The sequence below is a fragment of the Rhinatrema bivittatum genome, chromosome 6 (genome assembly GCF_901001135.1).
Source record: "Rhinatrema bivittatum chromosome 6, aRhiBiv1.1, whole genome shotgun sequence".
In the NCBI taxonomy this organism is placed as follows: Eukaryota; Metazoa; Chordata; class Amphibia; order Gymnophiona; family Rhinatrematidae; genus Rhinatrema; species Rhinatrema bivittatum.
This window is the reverse complement of record NC_042620.1, coordinates 3,112,768-3,130,964: the sequence shown is the minus strand read 5'-3', so window position 1 is coordinate 3,130,964 and position 18,197 is coordinate 3,112,768. Positions and strand designations below refer to the sequence as shown.

Genomic DNA, 18,197 nt, shown 5'->3' with positions numbered 1-18,197 from the left:
AAAAGTGTAGACACCACAGCGTCCAAATACCCTTTGCACTTCAGACGCTGCCTCTCAAAAGCATGCCGCTAGAGAAAAGCGATCGACCTGGTCGAAACAGACGGGTCCTTGATGAAGCAGGTTCGGCCAATCTGGGAACCGTAGAGGACCCTCCACCACTAGATTGACCAGAACCGCAAACCATGGACTCGGGAGCCACCAGGATCACTTCTGCCGGGTGTAGTTCAATTCGCCTGAGCACTTTGCTGATTAGAGGCCAAGGTGGGAAGACATAAAGCAGGACATTCACTGGCAAGGGAAGTACCAGAGCGTCCACTCCCTCTGCTCCCATGTCTCTGCGGCAAGCAAAGAAACGTGGGGCCTTGGCATTCTTGAACGTCGCTATCAGATCTATGCAAGGTGTGCCCCACGTGTTGCAGATAAGCTGAAAAGCTCCGTTGGCCAGCTCCCACTCCTCTGGATCGAGACGATGTCGACTGAGAAAATCCGCTTGAATGTTGTCGACCCCACCGCTATGCTGACCAGGTTCTGCTCCACCCAGCTGATTAACTGGCGAGCTTCCAGCACCACTGGCTGGCTCTTGGTTCCGCCTTGGTGACTGATGTAAGCCACCATGGTCGCCTTGTCGGACAGCATCCTGACAGACTTCCCCCTGAGGAGCGGAAGGAAGTCCTGCAACACCAGTCGCACTGCCCTGGTCTCCAGACGATTGATGGACCATTGGGACTCCTCTTGGGACCACTGCCCCTGCACTGATTTCCGCAGACAAACTGCTCCCCAACCAGAAAGGCTGGCATCTGTAGTCACCACCGTCCATTCTGGGACCACCAAGGGAACTCCGCAGCTCAAGTTGTCTGAGAGTAGCCACCAATCCAGGCTGGACCGTGCCGAATCCTTCAGCGGCAACAGAAGATGAAATTGTTTGGAAACCGGATTCCATCGGGAAAGCAATGCCAATTGTAAAGGACATCGACCCAGTTCCAGGGTCGATGTCATGGATCCCAGGACCTGCAAGTAATCCCAAACTTTCGGAGAATGCTTGGACAACAAGACTCGCACCTGCCCTTGCAATTTGACAATGCATTCGGACGTCAGAAAAACTCTCCCTCGTCATGTGTCGAACAACGCCCCCAGAAATTCCAATGATTGGGAGGGAAATAGACGACTCTTGGTCATCTTGACCACCCAGCCGAGCGCATACAACAATTGTGTATCGCCTCCTGGCACAGCGCTTCCGATTTTTCTCGAATCAGCCAATCGCTCAAGTACGGATGCACCAAAAATCTATCCCTGCGTAGTTGCGCTGCCACCACCACCATTATCTTGGTGAACATCCTGGGTGCGGTAGAAAGGCCGAAAGGTAGAGCTCGAAACTGGTAATGATGGCCCAAGATGGAAAACCTCAGGAACCTCTGGTGATCGGTCCAGATCCCGATGTGCAAATATGCCTCCGTCAAATCCAGGGATGCTAGAAACTCCCCCTGCCGAACTGAAGCAATGACGGACCGTAATATCTTCATGCGGAAGCGGGGTATCCGAAGACATCTGTTGACCCGCTTTAAATCGAGAATGCGCCGGAAGGTCCCCTCCTTTTTTGGTACTACAAACTTATTGAATCAGTAGTCTTAAAACAACTTTCCAACTATCTAGGTGACAATGATCTTCTGCATGCAGGCCAACACGGTTTTAGCAAAGGCCACTCTACAGAAACTTTATTACTATCTTGTTTTGATACAGTTTTTCGTGGCTTCGACGCATACACAGACTATATTCTCATTTCTTTAGATATTTCCGCAGCGTTCGATACCCTGAATCATCAAATACTCTTATCAGGTTTACAGTCCATAGGTATTCAATCCACCGTTCTTTCTTGGTTTCAGTCATTTCTAACTAATCGTCATTTACACATACAAGTTAATAATCATTGTTCAGACTCATACATTTCATCTACTGGTGTACCACAAGGTTCTTCGCTATCCCCGATACTTTTTAATATATACTTGCTTCCTCTCTGTCACATTCTTACAACCTTAAACGTTTACTTCCGAATTTATGCAGACGATATTCAGTTGCTTGTCCCCTATAAAAATTCATGGTCAGAAACATTTTCCTTAATATCTCTGGTTCTCTCTACTATTAATACATGGTTAGACCACAACCGTTTAAAACTGAATCCTTCAAAAACTACCATTACTCACCTCTCATCCATCTCTGAATCCACTGTAGGGCCTCCTTCTCATTTAAATTTCAAAGGTATTCTAATCCCTATTAGTACCTCTACTATCAGTCTAGGTATCACAATTAATTCTGACCTTTCTATGGCCAATCATATTTTCAATATTACAAAAAAATCCTTTTATAAATTACATTTATTGAAAAGAATTCAACCTTTCCTTTTTCTCAAAGATTATCGTACTGTTTTGCAGTCTCTAATTTTTTCAGGTATGGACTATTGCAATGCTCTATTCTTAGGCTTATCTGACTCTGCTTTATACCCTTTGCAATTAATTCAGAACTCTGCTGCTCGGCTGCTCGCAGGAACTTCATGCCAAAATCATATAACACCTGTCATACTCTCCTTTCATTGGTTGCCAATTAAATACCGAATTCAATTCAAAGTATTATCAATTATTCATTCTCTTATTTAAGTTTTTAATTTTTTAATTTAAGTTTTTTTTATATACCAACGTTCAAGACGATAGTCCCATCAAGCTGGTTCACAAGAAACAGGGGTGCAATTAAAATAAACTTTACAATTTGAACAATAGTGCAGAAAAGCAGTTACATGTAACAGGGAATCAATAACTTGGAGTAAGAAGGAAAATGAAGATCAGATAGATCAGATAATTATATATATATATAATAACATTATAAGGGGTGGCTATTAATGCTATTACTAGTGAAGTATGTTGATTGAAGGGAGTTAAGTAATGTTGGAGTTTGGAAAGGCCTGCGTGAACAGCCACGTCTTGAGTCTTTTCTTGAATGTTGAGATGCTGGGTTCCATTCTAAGATCCGGGGGAATGGAGTTCCATAAAGTTGGACCAGCTGTGGAGAAGGCCCGATCTCTAAGCGTGATGTGTCTGGTAGTTTTGGCTGGAGGTACTTGAAGTGATCCTTTGTAAGCATCTCTTGTCGGTCTTGTTGAGTAGTGTAATTGGAGGGGGATATGGAGATCGATTGGGGCTAATTGATGGATGTTTTTGAAAATGGTGAGAATGGCCTTGTAGATTATTCTGAAGTGGATAGGCAGCCAGTGGAGGCCCATCAGGATAGGTGTTATGTGTTCTCTTCTCCTGGTGTTAGTGAGTATACGGGCGGAGGCATTTTGGACCATTTGCAATGGTTTGGTGTGTGATGAAGGGAGACCAAGCATGATGGTGTTACAATAGTCCAGCTTTGCGAAAATGATTGATTGTAGAATCGTTCTAAAGTCATGAGTGTGGAAGAGAGGTCGTATTCTTTTCAGCACTTGGAGCTTATAAAAGCAGTCTCTGGTGGTTTTGTTGATGTTCGCTTTCAGGTTTAGGTGATTGTCAATTAGAACTCCTAGGTCTCTCACTTGTGTAGTGTTTGGTAAGGTTGGATGAGTGTGTGTGAGGGAGCTGTTTTCTGGTGTGATGATTAGAAGTTCCGTTTTTGATGAATTTAGTATCAGGTTGAGACTTGTGAGAAGCTGTTTGATATTTTGGAGGCAGGTTTCCCAGTGAGACAGAGTTTTTGCGAGTGACTCCTTGATGGGGATCAGGACCTGAATATCGTCGGCGTAGAGGAAGTGTTTGAGATTGAGGTTAGTGAGGAGTTCACATAAGGGTAACAGATAAATGTTAAACAAGGTAGGAGACAGGGATGAGCCCTGAGGGACTCCTACTGACGCGGGGTGAAGAGTGGATTCTTTATTATGAATCTTAACCTTATATCCTCTGTTGCTGAGGAAGGTTCTAAACCAAGATAGGGCAGTGCCGGAGATACCTATGGCTGTTAGTTGGTTGATGAGAAGAGAGTGATTGACCGTGTCAAATGCAGACGAAAGGTCGAGTAGGATCAGAAGGAAGGATTTGTCTAAGCCTAGGATAATGTGGTCGGTCATAGAGATGAGGAGGGCTTCCGTGCTTAAGGTTTTACGGAATCCGTATTGTGATGGGAATAGTAGGTTATTGTCTTCAAGGTAGTTTGAGAGTCGTGAGTTTACCAATTTTTCCATTATCTTGGCTATGAAGGGGAGGTTGGCTATCGGTCTAAAGTTGTTAGGATCGTTTGGGTCAAGATTTGGTTTTTTGAGAAGGGGTTTGAGTGAGGCTAGTTTGAGGTTGTCGGGGTAGAGTCCTTGTGTGAGGGAGCAATTTATGATATCTGCCAGGGTTTTGGAGATAGAATCTGGAATTGATAGTAGTAGTTTGGCTGGGATGTGGTCTGAAGGGTGGGAGGAAGGTTTCATTTTCCTTAGAATTCCTTGGATCTCCAAGGATGAAGTTGTATCCAGTTCTTCTAACTGAGTGTGGTTGATTGAGGGTTGAGGAGTGGTTAGTGGAACAGTGGGGTTAGTGGGGAGCTGAGATAGAAGAGTGTTGATTTTGTTGCTGAAGAATAGAGCTAATTCTTCCGCTTTCGATTGAGCTTGGTCATGTGCAATCTCTGGTTGGTTTACTTGTGTGAGGTTGGCTACATAGCTGAAGAGGGCTTTGGCATCGAATACAAGGCCGTGTATCTTCGAGGCGTAATAGTCCCTCTTGGATCTTAAGGTGCTTGATTTGTATTGATGCAGAGATGATTTGTAGATTAAAAGGGTGTTGGTTCCTGGGTTTTTGCGCCATTTAGCCTCATTTTGTCTTAGTTGGAGTTTGAGCTTTCTTAGTTCTGAGGAGAACCAGGGCTGTCTTTTGGAGGAATTCTGGTGTGGTTTTTTTGTAATTGAAGGGCATAGCTTGTTAGCTATAGTTTCGGTGATTGTATTCCATGATCGAAGTGCTGAGTTCGGATCTGTAAGGTCCAGTTGGTGGAGTTGTGGTGATAGGTGATTATTGAGGTCTTCTGGGGAGCAAGTTTTCCTGTATGTGAAGGAGGGCGAAGGAATGCAAGCCGGGCTAGTATCTTTTATAGAGAATGAAGTTGTTATGAGGTAGTGATCTGACCACGGGACCTTTGTGCAATCTGGGATAGATACAGGCTTGATTGCAGCGTTAACGAAGATCAGGTCTAACGTGTGGCCGGCTTTGTGGGTAGGTTTGTTAACTAATTGAGTGAAGCCTAGCGCTGAAAAGGCTGTGAGTAGTGTTTCACAGTTAGGTGATGGGGTAGGGTTATCTACGTGCATGTTGAAATCACCTAGAATGATAGCTGGCGAGTCAAAGTTGATGAGGGAAAAGGTTAATTCGATCAGGGGTGAAGCATCTGATTCCAGGAGTCCTGGGGGAGCATATACGAGAAGGATTTGGAGCTTGGCTGAGGTGAAAAAGCCGAATTCAAGTTTTGAATTGGAATTGGATTGTTGTAGAGAGAATCTGAGGTCCTTTTTAGTTGCTAAAAGAATACCTCCTCCCTTTTTTTTATGACGAGGTAGCGAGAAGAAGTCGTAAACCTCTGTAGGTAATTGATTAATTATTGCTGTGTCTGATGGTTTTAACCACGTTTCAGTGATTGCACATATCTCTGGTTTCACGTCGATGAGGTAGTCGTTTAAGATTACAAACTTTTTTATAATACTTCATCTACCTGGCTATGCACTAATCTCCGTATATACAAACCTTCCAGACATCTCAGATCTCTCTCCAAAAATCTATTAGATGTACCTACTATCAAATTGGCAAAACATGAATTAACTAGAAAAAGGGCTTTTTCAGTTCCAAGCCCTGTTTTATGGAATTCACTCCCAGATTTCTTCCGCCTTACTCCTTCTACACAACAGTTTAAAAACCTACTTATTTCAGAAAGCCTATAGTTTATTCTCTAATTCATAAAATTAACACTCACTTATCTCCCACATTGTCGCTATCTACCTTCAACAGATAATATCCATAAGAAATAATACTTTACATTCAATCCAATTTTACTGTTTAAAGTCGTAGGGCATGAATGTTTATTGTACTATTATTTTAATGTTAATTTTAATTTGTTTTATTTTTTTTAAGTTTATTCATTATGTATGTTTGGTTGTAAACCATTTTGATTAATTCTTTTGAATTGTAAAGGCGGTATATAAACATTTTTAAATAAATAAATAAATAAATAAATAAATACATAAATAAATGGTGTAACGGTCCTTTCATTGTTCTGATGGAGGAACAGGAGTGATCGCGCTGCGCTCGAGAAGGCACTGCAATGTCTCCCTTACCGCCCGACGCTTTGTTGCATAACCGCAGGGAGAGACCAGAAACCAATGGCGGGGACAGCGTGCAAAATCTAAAGCATAGCCGTGTCTTATCACAGAGAGAACCCACTGATCCGATGTGAGTTTGGTCCACTCCTCGTAAAACAGAGACAATCTGCCCCCTATTACCGGAACCAGGGAATGGACCGGCTGCCCATCATTGTGAAGGCTTTCCGCCCTGTGTGAACTGGGTGTTACAGATCTACTGAAGCGTCGCCCACGAAAGGACTGAGACCATGACTGCTGTCTGTTGGAATTCTGTCGAAAAGAGGAAGTGGGCGCTCGAGGTGCTCTAGACCTTCGACCCCCATGAAATCGAAACTTAGAAGAAAAAGAACCTCTCAGCTTTGGCCTATCTTCCGGCAATCGATGAACTTTATTGTCTCCCAGAGACTGAATCAGATCCTCCAATTCTTTGCCAAACAGCAGCTTGCCTTTGAAAGGCAGAGATCCCAACTGGGATTTGGAAGAAACATCCGCCAATCAGTTTCTCAACCACAAAAGACGACGGGCAGAGACGGTGGATACCATGGTTCTGGCAGATGTGCGAAGTAAATCATAAAGGGCGTCTGCACTATAAGCAATGACAGCCTCAAGACGCTCAGCTTGGAGGGCTTCTCCCTCAGATAGCGAATCGTTGGCCTGCAGTTGTTGCACCCAGTGAAGGCCCGCTCGCAAAGAAAAATTACTACACATAGCCGCTCAGACCCCAAGCCCTGAGACCTCAAAAATCTTCTTTAGCTGAAGCTCTAGCTTACGATCCTGTAAGTCCTTGAGAGCAGTTGAACCAGTGACCGGGATGGTAGTTTATTTTGTAACAGCAGACACAGCCGGATCCACCTTGGGTACTCGAAGAAGCTCCAAAGTCTCCTCTGGCAGAGGATATAGCTTATCCATCGCATTTGAAACTTTCAGGCCCAAGTCCAGGGTGTCCCATTCCTGGAAAAGCAAATCCATGGCCTAAAAATGAAAAGGGAAGGAGGAGGGTGGTCCACAGAGACCTAACAACACTGGGTCAGTAGATCCCAGCCGAGACTCTTCCAGGGGGGTCTCAATACCCAATTCCCCTAAAATAGAGGGAATGAGAAGCCCCAATTCTTCCTTCCTAAAGAGTCGAACCACCTTCGGGTCGTCCCCTTCCAACACATGGGACCCACGCGGGGCTCCCTGTGGCTGTTCCGTGTCACCATCAACCCCCCTCGGGGGCTGAGATGGTTCATCCAAATTATCCTGGTCGTCAGAATCTGTAGATGTATCTGAAGTACGTTGAAGAGTCACTAACCTTAATTGCCACTTTGACTTAGAGTGTTCTATGACCTCAGAAGACTTGGTCTGCTTCTTAGGCCTAGCCAGAGGGTCTGATAAGAGGTACTTGTCCAGCGCCCTCTTTCTCCCTGATTTTCGTGCCTTAAAGGCCCTGTGCAACAGCAGCGCAAAATCTGATGAAAAAGAAGAGGCAGAAGAGGAATCATCCGTATCCCCCTCGGGGATATCCACACTGACTTTTGAACCAAGCCCTCCTGATTTGTTCCCCTCAGGGACCATTGTTTGCAGAGACAAAGGCAGCAGGAGATTCCCCTTCCCCGCTGTTGCCAGTGCCACTGACCTCGCTAACTCGAGCGAGTCTAACATGGCGCCCGTTCCCGAGCTCAGCGGGAACAGGCTGACAGGAGGAGACTGCAAGTCCCCAAAAGCTCCGGAGACAGACTGGACCTGCAAAACGACCCTCTTAGGGGTCGTGGAAGCTCCCTCTCCACCGGACACACAGCTAGAGCAAAGTCTGTCCTGCGATAGGCACGCACAGCGCCACACGCCCGGCACACTGCTTTCCGCAGCATAGTTTTACTTCACAAAACAAGTTTCCTGCAGCTAAAATTAGATGAAAATAGTGGCAAAAGGCAATACGGAGGAGTCAAACTCGACTGCGAGGAAAGGGAGAGTCCAAGGGAAGGAAAAACTAAAACTCTAAAATTTATACTTTTTTTTTCAACTTGCCCAATAGCCTTCGGGTCCTGGTCCTACTGGGGAGAATGAGCCGGGCTCCCTGTGTCACCCCCAGTGCTGCTCTGGACTGGCAATAGGGCCCTCGATCTTCAGCCACAGCTGCCTCTGTAACCAAGGGGGATGGTTCTGTTAGGAATGTGGACCCTTGGACCGGCAGAGACAGATGGTGTTGCACTGTGGGGAGCCCACAGTGGACGTTGCAGCCGGGAGGCAGCGCTGAAGAGGTTATCCTGAGAAGGCTTCACCACTGGAAGCCCGAGGTCCCCCCAGGAGGAGCCCGTAGAGATCCGGGCCTCTTGGACTTAGGTGCGATCCTCTGCGACTGAGTACCAGAAGAGAAGCCTGAAGAGGTAGTCCAGCGAAATGGCTGAGCTCAAGAGGTCTGAAGAGACTTCACCCTTGGAAGCTCGCGGCCTCCCCGGGAGGAGCCCGTGAGGACCCGAGCCGCTGGGACTTAGGCGAAACCTCCAGGCGAGTGAAGAACAGGATACCTGAGGAAGAGGAGAGGACTGAAGCCAGAGTCCAGGAACGAGCCAAGGTTGGAAGCCGGGAGTCAGATGCCGAAGACAAAGCCAGGGACGGAAGCTGAAGCCGGAGTCAGTGGACGAAGCAGGGTCGGAAGCCAGAAGTCAGAAGCTGAAGACGATCAGGGATCCAGATGCAGCAACTAGAAACTCTAACAGAGTGAACCTCGTTGCAAGGCAAGGCATTGAGGCAGCTGCAGGGTTTAAATAGCCCTGCAGCATCTGACATCATCACTAGGGCTGTCCTTCAGTTCCCACACTGGCCCCTTTAAATCTGGAGCCTCCTGCGCGTGCGCGCGCCTAGGGGGCAGGGCCAGCGACAGAGGATTGGAAGCGTCTCCCTCGCAGACAGAATGCCGCGGCAGGCGGTAATTCAGGCCTAGGCGGCCGAAGGAGGCTTCCAGCGGCCCGGGCTGGTCGCGAGGTAAGAGGAGATCCCGGGGCCCGGCTCAGGACCGTAACAGGTTCCCTCAGGACCTAGCAACCCCCTGGGAGGCTAAAGACTGTCTCCGCTCTGTCCTTTTTGTATGAATATTTTATGAAGAAATCCTATCTTCTTCTCTTTTTTTTTTTAAAAGGATAACTATCTGTCTAAATTACCACCTGCACTAAGACACTAGTTCAGACTGTAGGTTGTGCACCTCCACCATCTGCTGGAGACAGAGAAATACTGATGGACTGTAGGTGGCACCTCGGGATATAGGGCAGAGTCTGTCAACTTCTCTGTCTCCATCTGCTGGAGGGGAGGCAAAACCAGGAGTCTAGACTCATCCGGGTACGTACAGGCTTTCCTAATATGCATGCCGATGTGCACCACTGAAAATACCCGCTATGTAGACGTTTTCTGGATATGTTTATGAAGTTAACTTTAGGGCTGCCTTTCTAAAGTTAGGGGGCTATGTTAACTGAATAGTGCTGAAAATTAGTGTTATCCAGCTTATTTAGTCAGATAAGGGCACTCCACCATGCACCATTCCCAGACCGATTAGACTTAGCTGGCTTCTTATCCAGCTAATAAGTTTGGCTAAGTCCATGATGTCCAGACCAGCAGGGTTTTAAATTCTGTGTTTTCTCTGGCTTAGGCAGACAAACCACTTTCAGTATTGACCCCTGTGTTAATTTTTAGTCAGAGGTCTTAGGCACCAGCTGAAAACTGGTCACTAACCAGTAAGGTTTAAGACAGCTATAACTAGATAGCTAGCTATTAAAGAAATTCAGCGCTAGCCAAATAACTTTCATTCACTGACCAAACCCTGATGCAGAACTGCCTACAGTTTGAGCAGTGGAATCTAGATGTAGTAGCTCAATTGGGAAAAAGTTTCACTTTGAGGAACCTACCAACCAACACCAAAGTTAGCTGGATGGATTATACCAACCCCAGATACCACAAGAATAGAGCTTGTATTAAACCAACACACCATGGGGATTACAGTACTTTAACAGTTCCATAAGGCACAAGGATATGGTAACTTAACAAACCAATATACTACAGGAATATGGCACCTTACCAACCCTGCACACCATGGGGATACGACACCGTACCAACCCTGCACACCATGGGGAAACGACACCATACCAACCCTGCACACCATGGGGAAACGACACCATACCAACCCTGCACACCATGGGGCTACACCTTACCAACCCTGCATACCATGGGGATACACCTTATCACCCCCGCACACCATGGGGATAGGACACTGTACCAACCCTGCACACCATGGGGATACGACACCGTACCAACCCCGCACACCATGGGGATACGACACCGTACCAATCCCGCACACCATGGGGATACGACACCGTACCAACCCCGCACACCATGGGGATACGACACCGTACCAATCCCGCACACCATGGGGATACGACACCTTATCATCCCCGCACACCATGGGGATACGACACCGTACCAACCCTACACACCATGGGGATACGACACCTTATCACCCCCGCACACCATGGGGATACGACACCGTACCAACCCTGCACACCATGGGGATATGACACCTTATCACCCCCGCACACCATGGGGATACGACACCGTACCAACCCTGCACACCATGGGGAAACGACACCATACCAACCCTGCACACCATGGGGATACACCTTACCAACCCTGCATACCATGGGGATACACCTTATCACCCCCGCACACCATGGGGATAGGACACTGTACCAACCCTGCACACCATGGGGATACAACACCGTACCAACCTTGCACATCATGGGGATACGGCACCTTACCACCCCCGCACATCATGGGGATACGTAATCTTACCAACCCTGCACATAGCACCTTATTAAACCAGCACAGCACAGAAAACAACAGTTTATTAACCTACCACACTGCTGGGATATAACACCTTATTAACCCAGCACACCATGAGGAATGCAGCACCTTACTAACACTGAACATCATGGGGATACAGTACCTTATTAGCCCGGCACACCACGAGAATACAGGATCTTGCTAACCCAGCACCATGGGAGATTTTGTGCCTTCTGATCTGGAACACTTCAGAGGCAATAGTGCCTTATCGATGCAGCATACCCCAGAGAAACACTGGGAGCTATAGCACTTTACAAGTTAACTGTGTCTAGGGGTTATGGCATCTTTCCAATGTCACATGCTCCGAATTACCTTGACCAGAAAGAGACTGTTGAGAAGGCAGAGAAGTTTTTCATTTTCTGGGTCTGAGATTTTGTTTTGCAGTACTCTCTCCCGCTCAGCATAGCCCTTGCAAACATCAATGCGAAAGAACATGGCCATCATGGTCTGCATGGTGTAAAATGACTGTTTACGGTTCATCTTTGCCAGCTCCAATGCCACAACCCTGTGAACCAAGAACCAAGACATCAGCAGTTATCTTAGCACTAGTTACTTCTCAGGGAGATTATGCTAAGTGCAACAGGAAACAAAGAATTAACTACCAGAGAATAAGTCGGCCCAATGTCATGCAGAGGAATCTGGGTTTAAATCTAGAGGGAGTCATGGTTTGTGGTCACTGACCAAGGACCATCACTGGTTGGCCGAGGGGGGCTGGAGAGTATAAATGAGGATAAAAATCCCAGGGAGTTTCAAAAGATAGCACCTGGTACTGTATCGTAAGCAAGCTGCTCTTCTGTAATGGGTGTCTTGTGTGGATGTCAGGATAACCAGTCACACAAGTGCTTCCAGTGCCATCTGGAAAAGCCTTTTCTCAGCATGTGCATGACTCCATAAGGGGAAGATATATGTGGCTGATTATCTTGCTGTTAATGGAAAACATCTTTCTTGTTACAGACAAGCCGGATGCTCAGCCTCACAAGCAGCTGTCTACCAAACGTGAGAAAGTAAGTGTGCCTCTCCTGAAGTTCAAGCAGCACTGAGGGTTCTGAGCTGATAGGAAGGGAGATCATGCTTGGGAGGCTCCTTCTGAGAGGGGTAGTTCTTGGGTAGTTGGAGCCATTACCCCATATTAGAGCTAGTTAGTCACCTGAAGTCAACTGGGGAAATGAGCTGGATTAAACAGTCAAACTGTCGGAAACAAGAGAGGGGCGAAGGGCCTGGAAACATTTGTAAAGAAAAGCCCTGGACATAGAGAGGACAATCTGACAGTGTTCACAGCGTAGGAAACATTATCCATTTATAAGTCAAGGTTATCTGCTGGGAGACTGAGCATCTGGCTGAGAGACTGAGCATCTGGCTGGGTGAGCACTGGGCTTCTGTTTGAATACGTCTTGCTAACTAGAAAACTCGAAATGTGATGCACAAACTCTTGAGAGAAGGAAAACTGTAAAAGAGGAACCTGTAGTTTTTAAGCTTAGTTTACTTTTTGAAGTAAGAGAACATCACTCTGGTGTAGAAGGAAGTGATCCTGTAGCAAGGACCTGCTCTCCAGGTGATGTATTGTCCTTTTGCACTGAGGACAACTCTCCCAGGGCTACTGCCCAGGAGGGAAGGGTTAGGCCGGCCATCATAGTTGGTGATTCAATTATTAGGAATGTAGATAGCAGGGTGGCTGGTGGACGTGAGGACCACCTGGTAACTTGCCTGCCTGGTGCGAAGGTGGTTCCCCCTCACACGTCACCTAGATAGGATTACAGACATTGCTGGAGAGGAGCTGGCTGTCATGGTACATGGGGGTACCAACGACATAGGAAAATGTGGGAGAGAAGTTCTGGAAGCCAAATTTAGGATTTTAGGTAGGAAGTTGAAATCCAGAACCTCCAGGGTAGCATTCTCTGAAATGCTTCCTGTTCCACCCGACATCAATTGGATTAGAATCCAAACGTCCAATTGACCCGACATCACATGAAGATCCTATTGGATCACATCATCCATGTCATAATTACTCAGTATGTGGGTCATCGATGTCAATTCAACATTGTTTGATTGTGAATTCCGGCTATAAGATCTATTTGAAGTATAATACTACATGCAACTCTTCTATGGTTGTTTACTTAATACAATGCCCCTGTCTGCATCTATACATCGGAAAGACAAAACAGTTATTAAAAACAAGAATGATCGAACACTGATCAAACATCAATAATGTGAGAGAAGATGAACCTTTAGTGACTCATTGTACAGAATTTGGACACTCTTTTGCTGATTTGCAATTTTGTGCCATCGATCATGTCCCACTACATTGGCGCGGTGGAGATCGAGAGCGTCTCTTGTTACAGTCTGAGCTGCGTTGGATTTTCAGATTAAATACAGTTGCACCAATGGGACTGAATGCTGAGTTAGATTTGCATGGTTTTTTAGGATAGTTTTGACTTTCTGTTATCACTGTTTATTATGGTTGACAGATCACTGTAAGAAGACACGTCATGGATGTTTTACATAATTAGTGACGTCATAGAGCAGTTGAGGATTTAAAGAGACGCGAGCCTCGGCTTCAATTCCTCCTCCCTGTTCCGGTTGATAAAAGGTTGAAACGCTACCTCCTTTTGAACGGGTAGCTTGATTAATTCAAGATAAGTATATATTTCATCATCTTCTTTATGGTAACAATATTCTAAGTATAACATCGTTTTCACAGGATAAAGACTCTTGTTTATATGTTCTTTACATGCCCCTGAAGAAGCTAATCAGTGAAACACTGGCCGTGTTGGGCTATTTTATGTAAAAGGAAAACTCTTCAAGAGTCTGTTTTTTCATGAATGGAGGACTATTTTAAATATAAAGCAAAAAAAGTTTATAAAAATATTTTTGAAAGCATTAAAATTTCAAGAAGGTGAATGATTGAAAAGACCGGTTGGTGTCTTTGAAAATAAGTCACACAACGTCAGGCTTGCTGACACCTTCTTAAGCTACTATATAAAAAAATTGCTTAAGTTCCACTTTGTTATTTTCTGAGATTTCAATTACCCCTATTGACTGGGTAAATGTAACATCAGGACTTGCTAGAGACATAAAGTTCCTGGATGTAATAAATGACTGCTTCATGGAGCAATTGGTTCAGGAACCAACGACAGAGGGAGCTATTTTAGATTTAATTCTTAGTGGACGCAAGATTTGGTGAGAGAGGTAACGGTGGTAGGACCACTTGGCAATAGTGATCATAACATGATCAAATTTAAACTAACAACTGGAAGAGGGACAATAAGTAAATCTATAGCTTTAACACTACATTTTCAAAAGGGAAACTTTGATAAAAAATGGAAAACAGAAAAAAACTGAAAGGTGCAGCTGCAAAGGTTAAAAGTGTTCAACAGGCATGGACACTGTTTAAAAATACAATCCTAGACGTGCAGTCCAGATGTATTCCACGCATTAAGAAAGGCGGAAGGAAGGCAAAACGATTACCGGCATGGTTAAAAGGTGAGGTGAAAGAGGCTTTTTTAGCCAAAAATCATCCTTCAAAAATTGGAAGAAGGATCCATCTGAAGAAAATAGGATAAAACATAAGCATTGTGTTACGATTTGTAGATAGTGGATCCCAGAATAACCCCCAGTCTTACCTAGCCACAGTCGGTCCTGGGTTCTGCAGCAAGGCCAGTCGCCCAGTACTGCGTCACCGCAGTACAGCGCAGGTGAGGTCCTGTTCCAATTCCGGTCAAAAGGCAGGCAACAGACAGACAGGTCCAGTAGGCACTCCGGGTCAGAAGGCAGGCGGCAGGCAGGTCCAGTAGCAGTCCGGGTCAGAAGGCAGGCAGCAGGCAGACAGGTCCAGTAGCACTCCGGGTCAGAAGGCAGGCAGCAGGCAGGCAGGTCCAGTAGCACTCCAGGTCAGAAGGCAGGCAGCAGGCAGACAGGTCCAGTAGCACTCCGGGTCGGAAATTAGGCAGCAGGCAGGAAGTAGCAAACACGACTGAGAACCAGCACAGCAAGCCTGTAGCTGAGGCAATGCTGTGCTGGGCTCAGCTCTTTAAATAGTATTTTTTCGCACGCAAACGCGTTGATCTCCAGGAGGGTGTCTGACGTCGGCTGGTGGGCGGAGCTTGCGTGCGAGTTGTGTCGGCCCGCGCTACCGCTGGCAGTCTCTGCTGGTCGACGGTAAGTACCCTCCCTGCCCAAGGACGCTGCGAGGTAACATTACCTCCCCCACAAAGGCTCTCTCCCCTGGTCCTGGGGTGAGGTTTGAGTGGAAAGCGTCTATGAAAATCTCGTAATAAATGAGGGGCATTTATATTATGGGCTGGTTCCCAAGAGTTCTCCTCCGGACCATAATTTTTCCATGAAAGTAAATATTGTAGAGCTCCCCTTACCCGTTGGACATCCAGGATTTCTTTTACTTCATATTGGTTATTATCTGGTAAAACAGATGGGTTCTTCAACTTCTTCCTTCTAGAAGGCCAGGATAATATTACTGGTTTCAATAATGAAATATGAAACACGTCATGAATGCGCAATATAGATGGTAGTCGAAGTTTATAAGAGACCTCATTGATCTGTTTGTCAATGGGAAAGAGCCCAATAAACCGAGGCGCAAATTTCAGAGAGGGGATCCGCAACTTGAGATTACGGGTGCTCAACCACACCAAGTCCCCCGGTTTAGGCGGAATTCCCAATCTCCTCTTTTTATCTGCTTGTCTTTTCATCTGAATAGAAGCTTTTCGTAGCAGGTCCTGCGTTTGTTCCCATAAAGTAATCATGGAATGGACTATTTGCTCCACTGCTGGGCAGGACGAAGAGGCGGTAAGGGGAAGAGGGATTCTTGGATGTCTTCCAAAAACCAGAAAAAGGGTGACGATGTAGAAGCGTGATGAACATGATTATTATGGCAAACCTCAGCCCAAGGCAACAAGGAGGCCCAATCGTCTTGGCGTTGGTTAACATAACAGCGTAGAAATGTCTTGAGTTTTTGATTTGTCCTTTCTGTTAATCCATTAGACTGAGGATGATATGCGGAAGAGAAATTTAGATCTATCCTGAATTTTTTGCAGAGATCTCTCCAAAAACGTGCCGTGAACTGAACTCCCCTGTCGGAAACGATACTAACTGGCAACCCATGGATTCGGAAGATATGCTGTACAAGCACCCGCCCCAACTCTGGTGCAGAGGGTAATTCGGGCAAGGGAATGAAATGTTCCATTTTGGAAAATCGATCAATTACAACCCAAATTACAGAGTTACCCTCCGAAAGGGGGAGATCAGTAATAAAGTCTATTGCTATATGAGTCCAGGGCTGTTTAGGAACCGGAAGAGGCTGTAATAAACCCGTAGGTCTCTGTCTAGAGGTCTTCTGGACTGCACATGTGGGGCATGATTCACATATTTTTTAACGTCAGTTGCCCATCGTGGCCACCAATAGTGGCGAGAAACCAGGTTCTTAGTAGTGAGCATGCCAGGGTGTCCAGAAAAAAGGGAATCATGGGTCCATTGCAGTACTTTAAGGCGTAAGCGTTTGGGCACCACAGTCTTCCTTGCTGGAACAGTCAGAGTGGTTGCCACGATTATGCGGGCTGGATCGATGATATGCCGAAGTGGCTCAGGATTGTCATCAGGGAGAAAACTTCTGGATAGCGCATCGGCGCGTACATTTTTCTCTGAAGGGCGGAAATGCAATCTAAAATGAAATCTGCTGAAGAAGAGTGCCCAACGGGCCTGCCGTGGATTCAGACGCTGAGCATCGGACAGATAGGCCAGGTTCTTGTGGTCAGTATAAATGTCGATGGGGAATTTAGCCCCCGCCAACAGATGACCCCATTCTTCAAGTGCTAATTTAATAGCTAACAGTTCCCGGTCCCTGATGATATAGTTCTTTTCAGCAGGAGAAATTTTTTTAGAAAAAAAGGCACATGTGCCTAATTTCCCTGAGTCAGAAGATTGCAAAAGGATTGCCCCAACTCCTAGGGCGGATGCGTCAACTTCCAGAATAAAAGGCTTATCTGAGTCAGGGCGTTGCAAACAGGGGTCTTTCAGAAATTCCTCTTTTAAACATTGGAAGGCTTGAATAGCCTCAGAAGGCCAAGTGCGATTCGTGGCTCCCTTCTTAGTTAAAGTAGTGAGAGGTGCAACTAGTGTGGAGTAACCAGGAATAAATTGGCGATAATAGTTGGAGAAGCCCAAAAAGCGCTGTAAAGCCTTCAGCCCCAGTGGTTGAGGCCACACTAGTATAGCCTTAAGTTTGTCAGGGTCCATGCGGAGACCATCTTGAGACACAATATATCCCAGAAAGGGTAATGTTGGGATTACTACCTGATAATCCCCTTTTCCTTAGTGTAGACAGATGGACTCAGAACAAATGGGATGTACAAAAGCTTTACTCCCAGCCTGGGCGGGAGGCTGCCTGAGGCCCATGTAGTACTGCCCTCGCAAATGCCGAGTCCTCCCTGGCCTGGACATCCAGCCAACAGAACCTGGAGAAGGTATGGAGGGAGGACCACGTCGCCGCTTTACAGATTTCCGCAGGCGACAGCATCCCGGATTCTGCCCAAGATGCTGCTTGTGCTCTGGTAGAATGAGCCTTGACTTGTAGAGGCGGAGACTTCCCGGCCTCTACGTACGCTGCTCTGACAACTTCTTTAATCCAGCGGGCGATGGTGGGCCGCGAGGCCACTTCAACCAGCTTCTTCCCACTGTACAGGACGAACAGATGGTCCGTCTTTCGTAGGTTTTGTGTAAGTTCCAAATATCTGGGCAGCAATCTGCCAATGTCGAGATGGCGCAATAAACGCCCTTCTTCAGATTTCTTCAGACCCGCCGTGGTAGGCAAGGAGATGGTTTGATTAAGATGAAACTGTGAAACCACTTTAGGTAGAAAGGAGGGAACCGTACGAAGATGGATAGCCTCAGGAGTGATTCTGAGAAAGGGATCACGGCAGGACAATGCTTGTAGCTCTGAGATGCGGCGGGCTGAACATACAGCCAG

General features: G+C 46.2%; 1 protein-coding gene across 1 annotated transcript in view; it reads right to left on the bottom strand.

Moving 5' to 3' along the window:
- LOC115093343 (adenylate cyclase type 10-like) overlaps positions 1-18,197 on the bottom strand; it is a gene marked incomplete in the record, with an annotated part of 787,628 nt that overhangs the window by 522,877 nt on the left and 246,554 nt on the right. The window contains 1 exon segment of the mRNA XM_029604970.1: positions 11,537-11,729. Within this exon segment, the coding sequence (XP_029460830.1) occupies positions 11,537-11,729 (193 nt within the window).